The following is a 17,827-nucleotide window of genomic DNA, read 5'->3' on the forward strand; positions in this document are numbered from 1 at the left end:
GAAAACACAGCTGTGTATTCAGTCCACTGGTGGACGGTAAACACGGTTTCTTCAAATCGGAACCTTGCCAGATAAATTTTATATAAAATACCAAAAATCTCATGAAAAAAAAGCCAAAATAAACTGGAAAATGGAAGTGGTCATTCATTTGTATCCCAAATCAGTAAAAATCAAGTGATTTTTAAAATAAAAGAAGGTAAACAATGCTTCAATAAAATGCAAATTTTAAAGATTTTCGCATTTGGAACATTTATCAAACTGGCATTTATCAAATTTGTCTTTTATTTATTTATTTATTTATTTTCAATCGTAAGAACATTGTTACCTCAGCAAATCGTAGTCGTAGAACCTGTTAGATTCTAGATTATTGTCTTCTTTCGTTTCTATAATAATTTGTTTATTCCAAACACTATTTCGGGGAGATTGAAAGGTAATCAAAAACTCAATGAAAATTAAACTAGATTATGAATTATATCTCTATTGATATTCGAGGCCGTCCTCCTATTCAGGAATTCAGTGTTTAGCCTCACTTCACTTCAAATCAATTTCCTTCCACTTTCCCCATTGAAAATCCAACATGGCTGCTGAATCATAATTTTTATGGTCTTAGTCTCAGCTATACTATGGAATGAAACGTTTTTAAAACTTAACGCCCCTACCGATTGTGGACACTTGGCACCCTAATTATTCGTTTTCAACTATTTTAACCGATGCCCATCTGCCATAAGAGTTAAATTATAAAATTAGACTCATGCTTTCCAGACTTGGAAGATTTTTGCGGTTGCACTCTTCTAGATAGCAGAAGTTGAAATAAATACAATTGCTGCACGCCTCGGACACCCATTAAATTTTTTTTTTCATTTTATTTCAATGTTACGCATATTCTTCAGAATCACAAAAGTAGGATTTAAATAATTTAAACTTTTTACTATCTACATGGCTATAGTTATTACATTTCAAATGCTACATTTATATGCATTTTACACTCGGTCACAAAACTCTGCCCCAGCCCCGGCGATGTGTATGGACCAGCGTCTACTTATTTGCAGGCCTGATAACTCAAAGTGCATTGTTTTGGACTCATTATTGTAACGGGAATACTCTCAAGCCAACACAAAATATTATACATTACAACAACAATATTAAATCAAGTCCATAATTGCGTTCAGTTTTTATCAGACCCGCAAGTATGTGCAACTAGGCGTATGGACCTTTACACACGGTTTTACCCCATTCGGCTCTCAATATAAAGAGAACCTGGCTATTGGTAATGTTGTGACTTATATTGCAAAAGTGCTGGTACTCCAAAAAAAAAAAAAATGTTCAACGACTTACACTATATAATTTTTTTTTTAATGGTTCCATATAAATATAACCTGCTTTGTGAATAAATGGAGTATTGTGATAATAAACGCATTGAGATGTTGAATAGAATATAAATAATGTATGTTGCGCAATTTTTTATGTGGTGGCTTAATATTAACAAGATAATGAATTATATTTTTAAATTTAATTTCTGCATTTCAGGCTGTGGTCATGTTTCATTGGATGTTATCCAATGTTTTACAAGTAGAAAAGATGCAAAGAATTAATTAGTAAAGTCGAAAAGAGTTGTTTGGCACAATGGATTTAGATGACTCTGCACTCGAAAAGCAATCAACCAAGTCTTCTGCTTTGAATGGTGCCACAACTTCTTCATCTGCTGATACAGATATTAATACTTTTGATATTGCTTTTGATAGTAGCATAAGTAACAATGGAGATAATTTATTTCATAGTCAAAGTGCCGCAATCATTTATTCCAGCCCTGAAGATACAATGAGAGATAACCTTTCCCATGAGACTAGTAGTACTAATGTTCTTGAAAGTACTTGGAACTCTGAAAAGAAAACTCGTACGAATTCTATGGTACAAAGCACTACTAACAAAAGTGATCATTGTTCAACTGAAAGTATTGATGTTCTCATAGCACTCGGTGATAATAATAAGGACATTGGTGCTGCTATGGATGATTTAGAAGAAGTTGATGATACAATGAAAACTGAAAATTTGTCTTGTATGAAAAGTGAGAGCCCATCTTCAGATGATGTAACTGTTACTGTCACATTTGGGGATGTTCTAGAAGACATATCGAGGAATACAACAATCAAAGGAGAATCTTCTATTTCAGAATCATTTGGTATAGAGAACAAGGTGAGAATTTATTTTATTTATTTCATTTTCCCATGAATTTTCAATTTTTAGTTTTCTTCGCAGGATTTTTATTTTTAATCCTGATAATTTCAGTGTTGGCCAAACTCATATTTTCCATACTATATATCATTTGTTCAAAAGGAGATTTGTATTCTCTAAACCCTGTTTATGGATAAAATATCCTAGCATTTTTCAGTCTTAATTGTCCGGCTATGTGGTCTAGTGGTATGACACTCGCTTTCGGATCGGAAGGTCCTGGGATCGAGCCTCTCTCGGCGCATAGTTGAGTCCTTGGAGAAGGCTCTTTACTCACATTCTTTCACCGTACTCAGGTGTAAAATGAGTACCTGGCTGTCAACAGCATTGTCTCTGAAAAAATCGTAACATCGCCTAACAGCGTTGTCCCGTCCTAAATGTTAAATGTTGTTGGCAGTTGGCCAGGGACCCCTTGTAAAGCACTTTGAGCACATTTAGTGGATATTACACTATATAAAAGTTCAATTATTATTTTTTTTTGAATCCTTTTTTTTCTGGCAATATCAGTACTTTCAAATGGGATAACTGTATATTTTGGATCAATTGTCCCAACACACAAATTGAATGTAACCTCAAACGTTTATAGTCTGATTGAGAGAAAGTAGTGATAACTTAGCAAACTGGTGGTCTAAATATAATGACAAAGAGCAGAGTAACCCCACTTCATTCATTCCACTGTTTGTAAAAAGCCAGATATGTATGTATGTATGTATGTATGTATGTATGCATGTATGTATGTATGTATGTATGTATGTATGTATGTATGTATGTATGTATGTATGTATGTATGTATGTATGTATGTAATGTGTGTGTGTGTGTGTATGTATGTATGTATGTATGTATGTATGTATGTATCTATGTATGTATGTATGTATGTATGTATGTATGTATGTATGTATGTATGTATGTATGTATGTATGTATGTATGTATGTATGCATGCATGCATGCATGCATGTATGTATGTATGTATGTATGTATGTATGTATGTATGTATGTATGTATGTATGTATGTATGTATGTATGTATGTATGTATGTATATGTATGTATGTATGTATACATGTGTGAGCAATTTGAGGGTGTGTCACTACTTTCTCTCAATCAGACTAAAAACATTTGAAGTTATACTTAATTTGTGTGTTGGTACAATTGATCAGACGGGTAGAAATAGTATTTTACATAAATGCATACCATCAATTGTAATATCTGTGTAGTCTTTTAACTCTAAGATAATTATCAATCATTGCTATTGTTTACTGAATGATGACTGCGACTGTTCAGCTGGACTGTCCGAATCAGGTCAAGGGGTGTGATTATGCATTCCTGCCAGCCCTTCCACTTTTGGCTGGATCAATCTGATTTTCACTTTTCCTCTACACCATTCTGCCATTTTCCTAAAAAATTCTGAATTTAAAAAAAGATGACGATAAGAAAGGAGAAGGGGATATTACATATTTAAGTTGCCATTACAGCGATAAGTATGAAAATTAATTCTCCACTCTTTTACTATTTGTTCCAGGAATCTAACGCAAGCAAGAGCAAAGATGATGAGGGTTTTGATTACTCTAGTAGCAATGAGTTATCTGTACCTCCTCTTTCTAGCTCATCTGGGAGATTGGAAGCTATGGTTGCTCCAGCAAAAAGTGGGGAAGGTAATATTCAGGCATTTTTCGTTGTTTTTTTTTGGGATGGGGGGGGGGGGGGTGGGGGGGGGGGGGGGGGTTCATCTTTTTCTTCTTCTTCTTCTTCTTCTTCTTCTTCTTCTTTCTTCTTCTTCTCTTCTTCTTTCTTCTTTCTTCTTCTTCTTCTCTTCTCTTCTTCTTCTTCTTCTTTCTTCTTTCTTCTTCTTGCTTCTGCTTCTTCTGCTTCTTCTTTCTTCTTCTTCTTCTTCTTCTTCTTCTTTCTTCTTCTTCTCTCTTCTTCTTCTTCTTCTTCTTCTTTCTTCTTCTTCTTCTTCTTCTTCTTCTTCTTCTTCTTCTTCTTCTTCTTCTTCTTCTTCTTCTTCTTCTTCTTCTTTCTTCTTCTTCTTCTTCTTCTTCTTCTTCTTCTTCTTCTTCTTCTTCTTCTTCTTCTTCTTTCTTCTTCTTCTTCTTCTTCTTCTTCTTCTTCTTCTTCTTTTTTAGTCTGTAACTTCAATTTTGAAGATTCCACAGACCACAGTATTTTCTTTCACTGGAGACTTGAGACTATTCTAGTGTCTCAATGTCGATGATATGGACGAGTACAAGTGGGCATCCACTCTTGAGTGGGGAACCATAAACTTGGGTGTATTGAATTGAACCAGTCATTTTTCTTATTTTCTTTCTTTCTTTCTTTTTTTCTTTCTTTCTTCTTCTTTTTCTTCTTCTTCTTCTTCTTCTTCTTCTTCTTCTTCTTCTTCTTCTTTCTTCTTCTTCTTTCTTCTTCTTCTTCTTCTTCTTCTTCTTCTTCTTCTTCTTCTTTCTTCTTCTTCTTCTTCTTCTTCTTCTTCTTCTTCTTCTTCTTCTTCTTCTTCTTCTTCTTCTTCTTCTTCTTCTTCTTCTTCTTCTTCTTCTTCTTCTTCTTCTTCTTCTTCTGTTTCTTTTCCCTCCTCCTTTTCCTGCTCATCCCTCTCCTCTTCCTCCTGGAAAGAAGACATTTTGTCATTGTATGGCAGATCTGTCCAGAAAGCAAGTAGACATACCATACAGCAGAAGTACATTTCTAAATTGAAAGTAATTAATACCCCCCCCCCCCCAATCAAAACCCAAAAAACCTGAACTTTTGTATCACTGGTCATTTGCTAAATGTACTCAAATCACTTTACAAACAGTCCCAAGCCATCATTAACTCTTGACATGTGAGACAACTTTTGACACCCGTAAGGCACTATTACAATTTTTTTGACAAAAACGACAATGCTGTCATCGACCATGAACTCATTTTACACCTGATGACCGTAGGGTAATGTTAGTAAAGGACTTGTTCTTAGGACTCATCTCTGCACCACGTATAGCCATTCTCAAACCAGGGGCCAACTGGTCAGATGTCTGGTGTCACGACATAAAATCACAAAGCTTTAAAAAAAAAAAACCACTCATATATCTTGAGACATGTGGTGTGTTCTAACCTTACATTTATGATATCGTTAACATTTTTCACTCAATCACTAACACTTTCCCTCACCTCTGATTTTTCATGTTTCACGAATACTATTTCAGGATAACTGTCCAAATTTGAGTTGTCATACAAAATCACACTGTGTAAGTACATCAAAACATAACGAAATTAGTTGTAAACAATGCCTAGTTCCTTGTGCGGCTATGTTGTCTTGTGGTATGACACTCGCTTTTAATCTGAAGGTCCTGAGTTCGAGCCTCGCTAGTGCATAGTTGAGTCCTTGGAGGAGGCTCTATACTCACATTCTCTCACCACACTCAGGTGTAAAATGAGTACCTGGCCGTCAACAGCTTTGTCTCTGTCCGAAACAATGGTAATATCGCCTAACAGGCGTCATGTCCTGTCATAAATGTTAAATGTTGCTGTTGGCCAGGGACCCCTTGTAAAGCACTTTGAGCATGTTTAGTGGATATTGCACTATATAAAGCTCAATATAAAAAAAAAAGATTTTAGGGGAAGTAGAAACATTACTTTACTCCCTCGTATGATTTGGTTGTGATTCGTCAATTCATTGTTTGACATGAAGCAATGGATTCCTCAAGCTACAATTCGCAGCTTATGTCCCAGATCTTAAAGTTACTCAAGCCACAGAATGTGGTTTAGGTAAGGGAAAATGTTAAAATAAAAAACAAAATACTTTTCATGCTGTATATTAGGGGCTCCTAATAGCTCAGTTGGTAGAGCACTCGCTTCTCAAGCAAAGGGACCAAGATCAATCCCGGGTGAAGTCAAGCTTTTTTACTTTACCCCCCCCCCCCCCCCGGTCTGTTAGATCAAGTGGAATGCACTCTGCGATGGACTAGTGTTCTGTCAAAAAGGTAGCAAGCAATTGCTTTTGTCCATTTCATGCTTAAGCAATAGGGATAAACTCAAGCTCCAGGGCCTAATGGGTCTAAAGGACTGCTTTTTTATTTATTTTTACACTGCATTTGATTAATTTTTATTTTAATTCTTTTCATAATCCCAGATGAACGTCAACTAAGGAACCAAGTAATGGGCCTTTTAAACCAGAGTAAGTGGAGGATGTCATTCTACTTTTCACCCTGCTCTTAATGTCATTGTCATGAACAAAAATAAATATAACAGCTTCAAATATAAAGTAAAATAACAAACAAGGAAGTTTTTCAGCTCAAAACCCTTCTTCAGCAAATAACAAACACAAGCCAAAAAATGTTCTCCATCAGTCTGGATTTTAGATCATCATCATCATCATCGCCATCATCATCATCATCATCATCATCATCATCATCATCGCCATCATCATCATCATCATCATCATTGCCTTTTTCACCCTGGGTCAGGGTAGAGGCCACAGACAAACAGTTTCCATCCTTCTCTATCCTGAGCTAACTTTTTAATCTCATTCCAGGTCTTACCACTTCTCTGTATATCAGCTTCTTTAATTCTTCTCCATGTTCCTCATGGCCTTCCCCTTGATCTTCTGCCCTGAGGGTTCCAGTCCAATACTTCCTTTGTTATAGTGGAGTCGTTCTTTCTAAGCGTGTGTCCAATCCACCTCCATCGTCTTCTTCCTATTTCCTCTCCCACTGGTTTCTGCTGTTCTTTTCCATACTTCTTCATTTTTTATTCTATCCATCCATTTTATTCTGAGTAGCTTACGCATGTTTACGAAAATCTGTATCCTCCTTATACAGGGTGTCCAGGGAAGTCGGAAAGTTGGAAATTGGTCGGAAATTTCATATTTGGTCGGAAATGTTGGAAATAATGGGATTGAGGGTGAAATTTCCTCTAAAATTAGAAAAATCAGGAATTTCTTGCTTAAAATGTGATATAAAAAATGTACAAAGGACAACTGCTGTGCACACAATTGTATTAGTTTACTACAACTTTCACCACATCATCATCCTTGTCACCATCACTATTACAAACTACTACGTCATCATCCCTACCACCAACACCACTCACAAATGCAACCACCACCACATCATCATCCCCATCACCACCACTACCACATCCCATACAATCACTACAACTACTACCACATCATCATACCCACCACCACAAGTACTCCAACCACCACTACATCATCATCCTTATCACCATTGCTACTGCAACTACTACCACATCATCATCATACCACCACTACTGCAACCACTACCACATCATCATCACTACCACCACTACTGCAACCACTACCACCACATCATCATCACCATCACCACTACTGCAACCACTATCACATCATCATCACTACCACCACTACTGCAACCACTACCACATCATCATCACTACCACCACTACTGCAACCACTACCACCACATCATCATCACCATCACCACTACTGCAACCACTATCACATCATCATCACTACCACCACTACTGCAACCACTACATCATCATCACTACCACAACTACTGCAACCACTACATCATCATCACTACCACCACTACTGCAACCACTACCACATCATCATCACTACCACCACTACTGCAACCACTGCCACATCATCATCACTACCACCACTACCACATCATCATCACTACCACCACTACTGCAACCACTACATCATCATCACTACCACCACTACTGCAACCACTACATCATCATCACTACCACCACTACATCATCACTACCACCACTACTGCAACCACTACCACATCATCACTACCACCACTACTGCAACCACTACATCATCATCACTACCACCACTACTGCAACCACTACCACATCATCATCACTACCACCACTACTGCAACCACTACCACATCATCATCACTACCACCACTACTGCAACCACTACCACATCATCATCACTACCACCACTACTGCAACCACTACCACATCATCACTACCACCACTACTGCAACCACTACATCATCATCACTACCACCACTACTGCAACCACTACCACATCATCATTACCACCACTACTGCGACCACTACATCATCATCACTACCACCACTACCGCTGCATTATCATCATCCCTACCACCACCACACCGCCATTGCTACAACTACTACTACATCACCATCTATACCACCCTCATCACTACCACCACTATTGCAACCACTATATCATCATCACTACCACCACTACTGCAACCACTACCGCTGCATTATCATCATCCCTACCACCACCACACCGCCATTGCTACAACTACTACTACATCACCATCTATACCACCCTCATCATTACTACAACCACCACTATATCATCATCCCTATCACCTCCACGACTATAACCACCACCACATTCATCACCATGCCTACCACTACTACAACCACCACATGACTATCCCTAACACCGCCACTATTACTACAACCAACATATCATCATCCCTACCACAACCACCACGACAACAATCGCTGCCACATCATCATCCCTACCATCATTACTACAACCATTATAAACAACTACCACTGCACTATCATCTCTACCACTAGTACCAGTACTTACTGCCACATCATACCTGCAAACAAATCATATGAGTATTTTTAAAAGTGAAAATGGGGATGGGTGGTGGCTTTTGACATTGTATAATCACATGGTACCATTCTCTAAGTAGATAAGATTTTATATGTTGCTATCAGTTTTTAAACTTTTGAAATTCCTCCGAATGTTGTCAAAAATTGCTGCGAGACACATTTTGGGTTGCATCTCAGTAAATTTTAATGAAATTCAAATTTATAGATTATAGTCGCATGGATGGGTCTGTGCTCTGAGAAATTTCCTCCTTTTTTGACCAGTCATTTTCACCTTTGCTCTTACTTTAAAATATGGATTGTGTTGAGTTAAAACCTATTTTAAGTAGGATTGTCTTTTTTAAGCATATAGAACACTGTGGGGATGGCAAGAATTGGTAAAATACCTGGTAGGAAATTTCACTTCTAGGTAGGAAATTTTAAGGTTGAATTTCCCTGGACACCCTGTTATACATTCCTGTGATTTTAGATGATGTAGTAATATTTAAACATTTTCTTTTATTAGCTGAAGAAGAGTTTTAAGCCCAAAACTGCAGACTTTTGCATTTTAAAAACCCAACAAAACAAAATAGTTGCTTAGACTGGTTTAATTCTGTATGAAAAATCTGTTGGCATTTTTAAAAATCTTGAAGTAGAGATTATCATTTTACATTCATATTTGCTCTTTCTTTACAGCTGGCTTTGCTGCGACAGTCAATGAGTCCATTGTCGAGCAAATGATGGAGACTTTTAGGAAGAAGACGCAAGAGATTGAGGAACAGCTTCTGAGGTTGATGGAAAATGTACCTTCTCATACTGAGGCCACTGTTAGTACCAAAGGTAATTACTACGGAACTTACTGAGCTAAATTAGTTTTAATGGCTTAATATATTATACTTCCATAGTTCACAAGCTCAAATGTTCTAACCAGTTTCTGTTAAAGCTTTTCTGATTTGAAAAATAATACTTTTTTTTTAATGTGATAAAGGTTGAAATATTAAAGAAAGATCCTTTTAAATATTTAAATTTGATTAATGGTTGGCTTTTGTTTGAATCTCAATTTGATATTAAGATTTTTAAAATTTGTTATTTGCTTTTGTTTTGTTTTTAAGAGCTTAAAAATACTTGCTACATTTTCAGTCATTTAAAAACACCGAAGGCTTTGTGTAGTACTTACCAATTACCAAAATTACCAATTACAATTACCAAAAGCAATACCAATCGAAGGGGCAGCGTGGCTCAGCAGTACAGTCTTTGCTTCGTACCCAAAAGGTAACGAGTTTGATCACCAGCCGCTGCGCTGTGAGGCCTTGAGCAAGTCACCTAGCCCTAGCTCACTTTACGGTGCTTTACTACGGCTGACGCCTGGGTTATTCCAGTCTTCCCTTGAAATAGACCCTAAAGACAAATTTCCCCTTGGGGATGAATAAAGGGAATTTTATTTATTTATTTATTATTGAAGTAAAACAGATACACTCTTCATTCGTCCTTCATAACCATTAGATATATTACTGAGCTGGAGTTTATTCTGATCTATGTACCATTATAATGATACTATCGATTTATTACAACCCTTTGGCTAGTCAATTACAAAGTACTTCCCACCAGATCTACAGACCTAGCTACCCAAACACTGCTTGGTGGACATGGGGATCAGAAAAATATGTTGACTGCATATGAGTTTAGTCACTATCTATAACATATTTAAAACATCCATTATTCATTTTTCATTTCCCCTGAGGCAGGGAGGTACATACTGTGTCTTCAATCCCCTTATATCTATTTTCCAACATGCTTTCTGTCTTTGTCTTGGAATGAGATTACTTGGTTTTGTCCTGGCTCTGGCCGGATACTCTGGCTGAGAGGGAAACAGTCAAATGCATCGTCATTGTTTTGGGAGATTATATTTTTTTCCTTGTAAATCATCTCTCTGTAATGTATTATTGTTATTTTAATGTATAATGTAGGCATTTGAGTGTATTCCTCTTTGTTGGATTTTGTGCTTGTGTCTGGATGAGACTTATAGGTGATCTCAAACTAGGTGCATTGGTGGTATGCTCTTGGAATCTACATCTGATCCCTATTTGTTCCCAGTTCCCCTATGTCTTACTTTTTCTTGGGTGCTTTAATTGTAATTCTTTAACTTTTTACTATCCCATTTTCTCCCTTTTTACTGGCCCTGATATAATCTAAATGTGTTGCAAGCGCCGTAAAACCCTTAAAAACAAAAACAACATTTCCCCTGAAAATTATTTTTTTCCTTTTCTCACTAGATACCACAAGCTCAAACAAACCTGAAGAGAAGAATAAGAAATTAAACGATAGCCAAGAAGTGACAGTTCCAAAAAAAGGAAAGAGGAGAAAAACACATATCACTAGAAGTCAGATTTCCAATACAAATGATGATGTTAAATTAAAAATCCAAGAAACCTTACAGAACTGTTTGACTTTAAACTCCCAAAGAGTTCCTCGAAAATCTGTAAAACCACAAGTCAAAGAGACTAACAGTAACAGGAAAGTTGATATTGGTAAAAAGTGTTTTGAGTGTTTAGAATGTGGTGAACAGTTTTCATCCCAGCATCGTTTAAGATCACACATGAAAAACCATGCAACTAAGACAAAACGAAATAAAGTCTCAAAAAATTCCAAGTCTTTGGTACCTCAACGTTCACGTCTATCCCTGCGTCTAAATTTAAAGATGAAAAAAAGTACTAAGAAAAGCAAAACTTTAGAGTGTGAATTTTGTAAAAGGAATTTTTCTTATACTTTGGCTTTTCAAAAACACATAAGAAGCCATACAGGGGAAAAGCCTTTTCAGTGTTTAAAATGCAATTATAAATTTCCATCAAAAAGTGATTTAGATAACCACACAAAATTACATGATGATTCCACAGAAGATTATGACGAAGGAGAAGAAGAACTAGGAGAGGATGAGAAAAATGGAGAAAATCAAGAGAAAAAGCAAGAACAATGGGAAGAAAGAAATCATGAATGCTCAATCTGTCAGAAGATTTTCTCAAAGTTATCGGAGCTACAAAACCATATGAAGAGTCGTATTCACAGTAAAGAAAACAAGTGTAAGACATGTGGAAAGTTTTTTTCTTCCAGCCACAGTCTACAGAGGCACACCAGAAGACATACAGGGGAAAAACCTTATCAATGCATGGTTTGTGGTATAACATATTCAGATAAATCCAACCTCCGTTATCATATGGATTCTAGTCATAGAGACAGTGCCAAAAATCGGTACCAATGTTTAACTTGCAAGAAAACCTTCTCAGCAGTCTCCAGCCTTAACGCTCATATGAAAATACATAGAGGAGAAAAACTGCATAAATGTGAAATTTGTGAAAAGTCATATTACAGAAATACAGATTTACAAATTCATTTAAGAACTCATACCGGTGAAAAACCGTACAAGTGTTTGATTTGTGGAAAGTGCTTTAATTCAAGCTCCTGCCTCTCTGTGCATACGAGAATCCATACTGGCATCAAACCATATAAATGCTCCATTTGTGATAAAGCTTTTTCTGATAATTCCAGTCGACGTTATCACATGGAACTTCATAAAGGACAGAAACACAATTGTTCGATCTGTTGCAAGGTATTCTCATCAATTCTTGGACTCAACGCCCACATGAAACTCCACACTTCGGAGAAAAAATTCCAGTGCGAAACTTGTCCAAAAGGATTTCTCAAAAATGCAGACTTGCAGAATCACATACGAGTTCATACCAAGGAAAGACCCTATCAATGTTCAACGTGTGGTAAATCCTTCTCTTCTTACTGCAGCCTGTTCAGACACAACAGAATTCATACTGGAGAAAAACCATACAACTGTCTTCTTTGTGGTTCTAGATTTTCAGATAAATCCAGCTTACGATATCATATGGGTGTCCACTCCGGGCATAAACCACACATGTGTTCCATTTGCGGAAAGACTTTCTCAGTCAGTTACAATCTTACAACACATATGCGAATCCATAGTGGTGAGAAACCGTATAAATGTGAAACTTGTGGAAAACCATTTTATAAAAATTCAGATTTGCAAAAACATCAAAGAGTCCATTCTGGGGAAAAACCTTACCAATGCTCAACATGTGGAATGTCTTTTGCATATAGCTCCAGCTTATATACGCATATGAGAATTCATTCTGGTGAAAAGCCTTACTCGTGTGGCACTTGTGGTCGAGCTTTTAGTACAAATTATAGACTTTCTACGCACACCAGACTACACACCGGTGAAAGGCCGTTTAAATGTACCCTTTGTGAGAAAGCATTTACCAATAGCGGAGATTTGCTGAAACATACGAGAGCTCACCGTGGTGAGAGGCCGTATAAATGCACCTTGTGTGAAAAGGCTTTTGCTAATAAGTCCGACCTGCACAGACACACCATGCGGCACAAAGGGGACAAACCATTCAAGTGTACATTGTGTGTGAAGGCATATACTAGTAACATAGTCCTTCAGAAACACATGAGATCACACACAGGTGAAAAGCCATATAAATGTTATGTGTGCGGCAAAGCATTCTCAGCACAGTCCAGCGTGTCAAGACATTTAAAAATCCATGCAGGAGGAGGACAGGGAGAAGATAAAATGTTTAAACCACCAACCAACAATCATCCCATGGTCCCAACGACACCTTTTGAGAAGGCCTTTTCCTACAGTTCCTTTTTGTTGAACTCATAATTGTTCACATAGTTCTTTCATGTAAACTTATGAGCAATATATAACAATGAGAAATGTGCATAGTGCATGGTTTACACATCATCAAAGTCTGCTTTTGAAAAAAATAAGCAAACAAAAAAAAAACACCCCAATACAATGAATATTAAATTCAATAAAATTTGGTTTAAGTAAGACTTAGGCTGTGAACTGAGTGCATTCATTTTCATTTCAGGTCTGTTATGTTTTCAGTTTAATCTTTCCTCTCAGTCAGTCTCTTGTTTTATTTTAGCAAAGTAAGTGCATCCCTCTCGTTTTCATTACCGAACCAAACACAAACCAAACACTTACATTTTATCTCGGAATTTAAATTTCTCTCAGTTTTCTATCAGCAAAGTGAAACAGCACATCATTTCTTTGTTATTGTTTTTAGAACACTTTTTGGATGATTAGTTCTCACTAAAATGTGAGCCGCTACCGCTGTATTTGTAAATGTGTTGATGTTCATACCATGAACCAAACTGAGCATTGTTTACCTCACATGAATTGCCTTTAATTTGGACAATAAAGATTATTATTATTATTATTATTATTATTATTATTATTATTATTATTATTAAATACCGCTAATTTATCGTGACGGTTTAGATGCTTAAAAAATCTAATTATATTCAAACTGCGAGGCATGGGTCAAGGTTTTATGTTTTTTATTTCTTAAACTGTCAAGCACTGACTTTGACATTTCTTATCATAATTTTAACTTTTATCAAAACAGACATCTGGCTCATCCTGACATATTACAGTTTTGAGACGATAGATCACAAGTGTATGAATCGTAATATAAACATTTTAGCTTACACATAATTTTATGTGCCCGCATGTTTCATATTTTCGTTGTGAGTAAATTACACAAATGTATAACATCTAAGACACACCAGTTGTTCACGAACTGAAAGCGAAATGAGTTGAAAATGAATGCACTTAGTTTACAGCCTATGGGCCTCTGATTCATCAAGTAAAATGAAAATTCATAGTTTGTTCTTTCCACTAATTTGCACTAACAACAGCACCTGATTTACAATTACAATATTGATGACCCATAATTAATAGAAATGCCACATAGCGGGTGGTTGGATGGGAGCATCACCCTTGAATCATATACCTATGATGTTCGCATGGGTGTACGATCCGATAGTGATGTCGTTTCTTCTTCTCTTTACTAGCCTATCCTGCTTCTTTGGTTTGTGATTGTATTTTTGACAGGGGATATTTTTTTTTTTCTGTAAATCTTCTGCCTGTTTGTTCTTGGTTATTTATAATTTAGCTTATGATATCTTTAGGTTATGATTTTGATTTACATTTGTACTATTTTTGTTAGATTGCTTGTTTTTTTGTTTCAGCGGTCTCTCATATAACCTCAATTGTGTTGGAAGAGACCTAAAGCAACAAACAACAACAAAAAAATGCCACATAATTAACTCTAGTCTTAAAACCTACTTAACATAGTATTGATACTTAATAACCATTAGTAATTAAACTTTTTTGCCATGACACAGTAACAGAAACAAATTGATAACATTCCAAATTGTTTGTGGTTTATAGACCTTTTTGGCTAAGTAGTTTTCAGATTAAATTCTTCATTGTAAGGGAAACCATTTTTATAAAACTTATAAAATTTGTATCTTAACTTGTTGGATCCCTTGATGACCACTCCAGCATGGTCACAATAGACACTAGTGGAATGGAACATAACCATGCCACTCGAACGTAAACAATGGCAGTTCGTACTTAACTAGGCAAACTACACATTATTACCATCAATGATATACGTTTAAGTAAAATGTTCATGCTCTACATGCCTGATCAACTGTTCCATCACAGAAAACTATGTGTAACTTTTAATGGTTATAGTCTGATGGAGTGATTCTAATGAGAACTAATCACAACTAGCAGCAGAAAAACAATTACAAAGAGCAGAGTGATGTCAGCTTACTTCATTCTGTTGTTTGTGAACAACCGACTATATTTGTCTGAGTGAGCATGAGGATGTGTCTCAAATTATGCTTTTTGATCTATCAAAAATCTACCGTTATAGGTTCATTGTAACATAATAATAATGGAAATATCCTCAATCCAATGCAAAATTATTGTCCATTACAAATCAAGCCCATAATTGCATTCGGTTATCAGAATGGCAAATCTGTGCACGTTGGATTGACCTTGAATTTAAAATCATGGTGCAGATCTTACTGTAAACTGAAAATGTGCATTGTAAGCACGATTATTTAATTTTGGTTAGCTTGACATTTAATAGGTACCTACTTCAATTATTTATACTCTTCCTCCTTCTTCTCCTCTTCCTTTTCTTTTCTACCCTTTCTTTCTCCTCCTCCTCCACCACCTGGGTGGGGATCCTGACCTCCCATAGCGGGCAGGGAGGTACATACTGTGTCTTCTATCCCGTTATATCTGTTTTCCAACATGCTTTCTGTCTTTGTCTCGGAATGAGATTACTTGGTTTTGTCCTGGCACTGGCCGGAATCCTGGCTGGGAGGGAAACAGTCGAATGCATAGTTATTGTTTTGGGAGATGATATTTTTTTTCCTTGTAAATCATCTCTCTGTTATGTATTATTATATTTATTTTGAATGTATAATGTTAGCATTTGAGTGTGTTCCTCTTTGTTGGATTCTGTGCTTGTGTCTGGATGAGACTTGTAGGTGATTTCAAACTAAGTACATTGGTGGTATGCTCTTGGAATCTACATCTGATCCCTATTTGTTCTCAGTTCCCCTTTGTCTTACTTTTTCTTGGGTGCTTTAATTGTAACTCTATAACTTTTTACTATCCCATTTTCTTCCTTTTTACTGGCGCTGATATAACCTAAATGTGTTGCAAGCGCCGTAAAACCCTTAAAAACAAAAAAAAAAAACATCCTCCACCACTGCCTCGTCCTCCTCCTCCTCCTCCTCCTCCTCCTTCTTCTTCTTCTTCTTCTTCTTCTTCTTCTTCTTCTTCTTCTTCTTCTTCTTCTTCTTCTTCTTCTTCTTCTTCTTCTTCTTCTTCTTCTTCTTCTTCTTCTTCTTCTTCTTCTTCTTCTTCTTCTTCTTCTTCTTCTTCAAATAGGGATTCTATTTATTTGTTGAACTCGAGTGTTTTATGGTATTGGATGCAAACAGAATTGTATATTGCAAAATATGGACATAAAATCAGTATTATTATTATGGTTGATGAAATTATTCAAAATTCGTGTTTATTTGGTTGCCTTCTCTTAGGTAAGGTATTTGTATCTCCCCTCTCCCCAGCCCCTCTTTTTTTTATCACGAGACTATTTTACTTCATTCAGACAACAGATAAAATCTGAATTTATTGATTGTATTTTTAAAGAATGTTTGCTTATTTATTTTATTTATATATTCGAGGGTTGATCAAATATGAATTGTTCTGTTATGAGGGAATGCTCTGATTATCATGAAATTTTGCAGTTTTTTTCTACTTATTTACCATTTAATGTGGTACCTTCTCCCATTTCTCCCTGGCCTTGAAATGTCCTTCTAATTAGGAGTTGGATTTAGCCTTCAAAACACTTTTCATTGGAGGTCTTTCTTCAATGTAAGGAACATATAAAAGCCTGAGCGGCCAAATGAAAGTGATTTGGAAGAATGAGGTAAGATTTAATCCTTGCAATCATCTCCATCTGCTGTTGACATATCGGTATGTACTATTAGATGGCACTTTGTCTTGCAAAAGCAGAACTTCATTTTGAAGCTTCCCTGGACGTTTTGATGCTTCAGTCTGTTCAAGAGTTGTTAGTATTATTCCCAGTTCATTGTTCTGTTCTTTGGAAGATAATAGCACATAATGATACCTTTCATATGAGCGTGACCTTTATCAAAGAGTGATTTATCTCTGCTTTTTGGGGATGTTGGTTTTTTTAACGTTTTGACGGGCATTTCATCTCTGGATCTGATAGTTATAGATAGAACCAGGTTTCATCCATCCACTGTCAACAATCTGTATAATATTATTCTTTTCGTTGTTCACAAACCCGGGGCGACTTTTGCAATCTTTCCTCTGTCATTTGCTTTAGCTTCCATTTTACAAAGCTTCATTTCTGTTCTTTTTTTTTTTTTGTAATTTGGTATGTAGTTGTAGTAACGTAAAAAGTGCATTTTCCAAGGTGGTGAGGTCACTTTTGCTGTGTTTTCTATTCCCCCCATATCCATTTTCCCTCCCTGTCTTTGTTCTGGATTGAGATTGTTTGTTATTATTATTATTTTTTTTTTTGACTGTTTTGTACTATTATATTCATATTTCATCTTACTTTGTATACATGTGAGTGTATCCTTCATGGCAGGGAGGTACTTA

The 17,827-nt window shown here is 36.3% G+C and overlaps 1 protein-coding gene and 1 long non-coding RNA gene across 4 annotated transcripts in view; one reads left to right on the forward strand and one right to left on the reverse strand.

The window, feature by feature from the left end:
- LOC144959944 (uncharacterized) overlaps window positions 1-17,827 on the reverse strand; it is a 67,501-nt gene that overhangs the window by 21,656 nt on the left and 28,018 nt on the right. The window lies entirely within an intron of this gene.
- LOC144959938 (uncharacterized) lies at window positions 105-16,391 on the forward strand. Of its 3 annotated transcripts, none has more exons than XM_078892806.1 (7): window positions 105-196; window positions 1,528-2,193; window positions 3,749-3,881; window positions 6,335-6,379; window positions 9,487-9,630; window positions 11,064-13,644; window positions 14,445-16,391. In XM_078892806.1, exons 2-6 carry the CDS (start codon window positions 1,624-1,626, stop codon window positions 13,481-13,483), a joined length of 3,312 nt encoding a protein of 1,103 aa, XP_078748932.1. In that variant the 5' UTR covers window positions 105-196; window positions 1,528-1,623; the 3' UTR covers window positions 13,484-13,644; window positions 14,445-16,391. The 3 variants fall into 3 exon arrangements, with proteins under 3 accessions (XP_078748932.1, XP_078748931.1, XP_078748933.1); XM_078892805.1 differs by lacking the exon at window positions 105-196 and adding an exon at window positions 277-430; XM_078892807.1 differs by lacking the exon at window positions 105-196 and adding an exon at window positions 564-603.

This window comes from Berghia stephanieae, chromosome 14 (assembly GCF_034508935.2).
Source record: "Berghia stephanieae isolate SIO BIC M18660-M18661 chromosome 14, UCSD_Bste_1.3, whole genome shotgun sequence".
Taxonomy (NCBI): domain Eukaryota; kingdom Metazoa; phylum Mollusca; class Gastropoda; order Nudibranchia; family Aeolidiidae; genus Berghia; species Berghia stephanieae.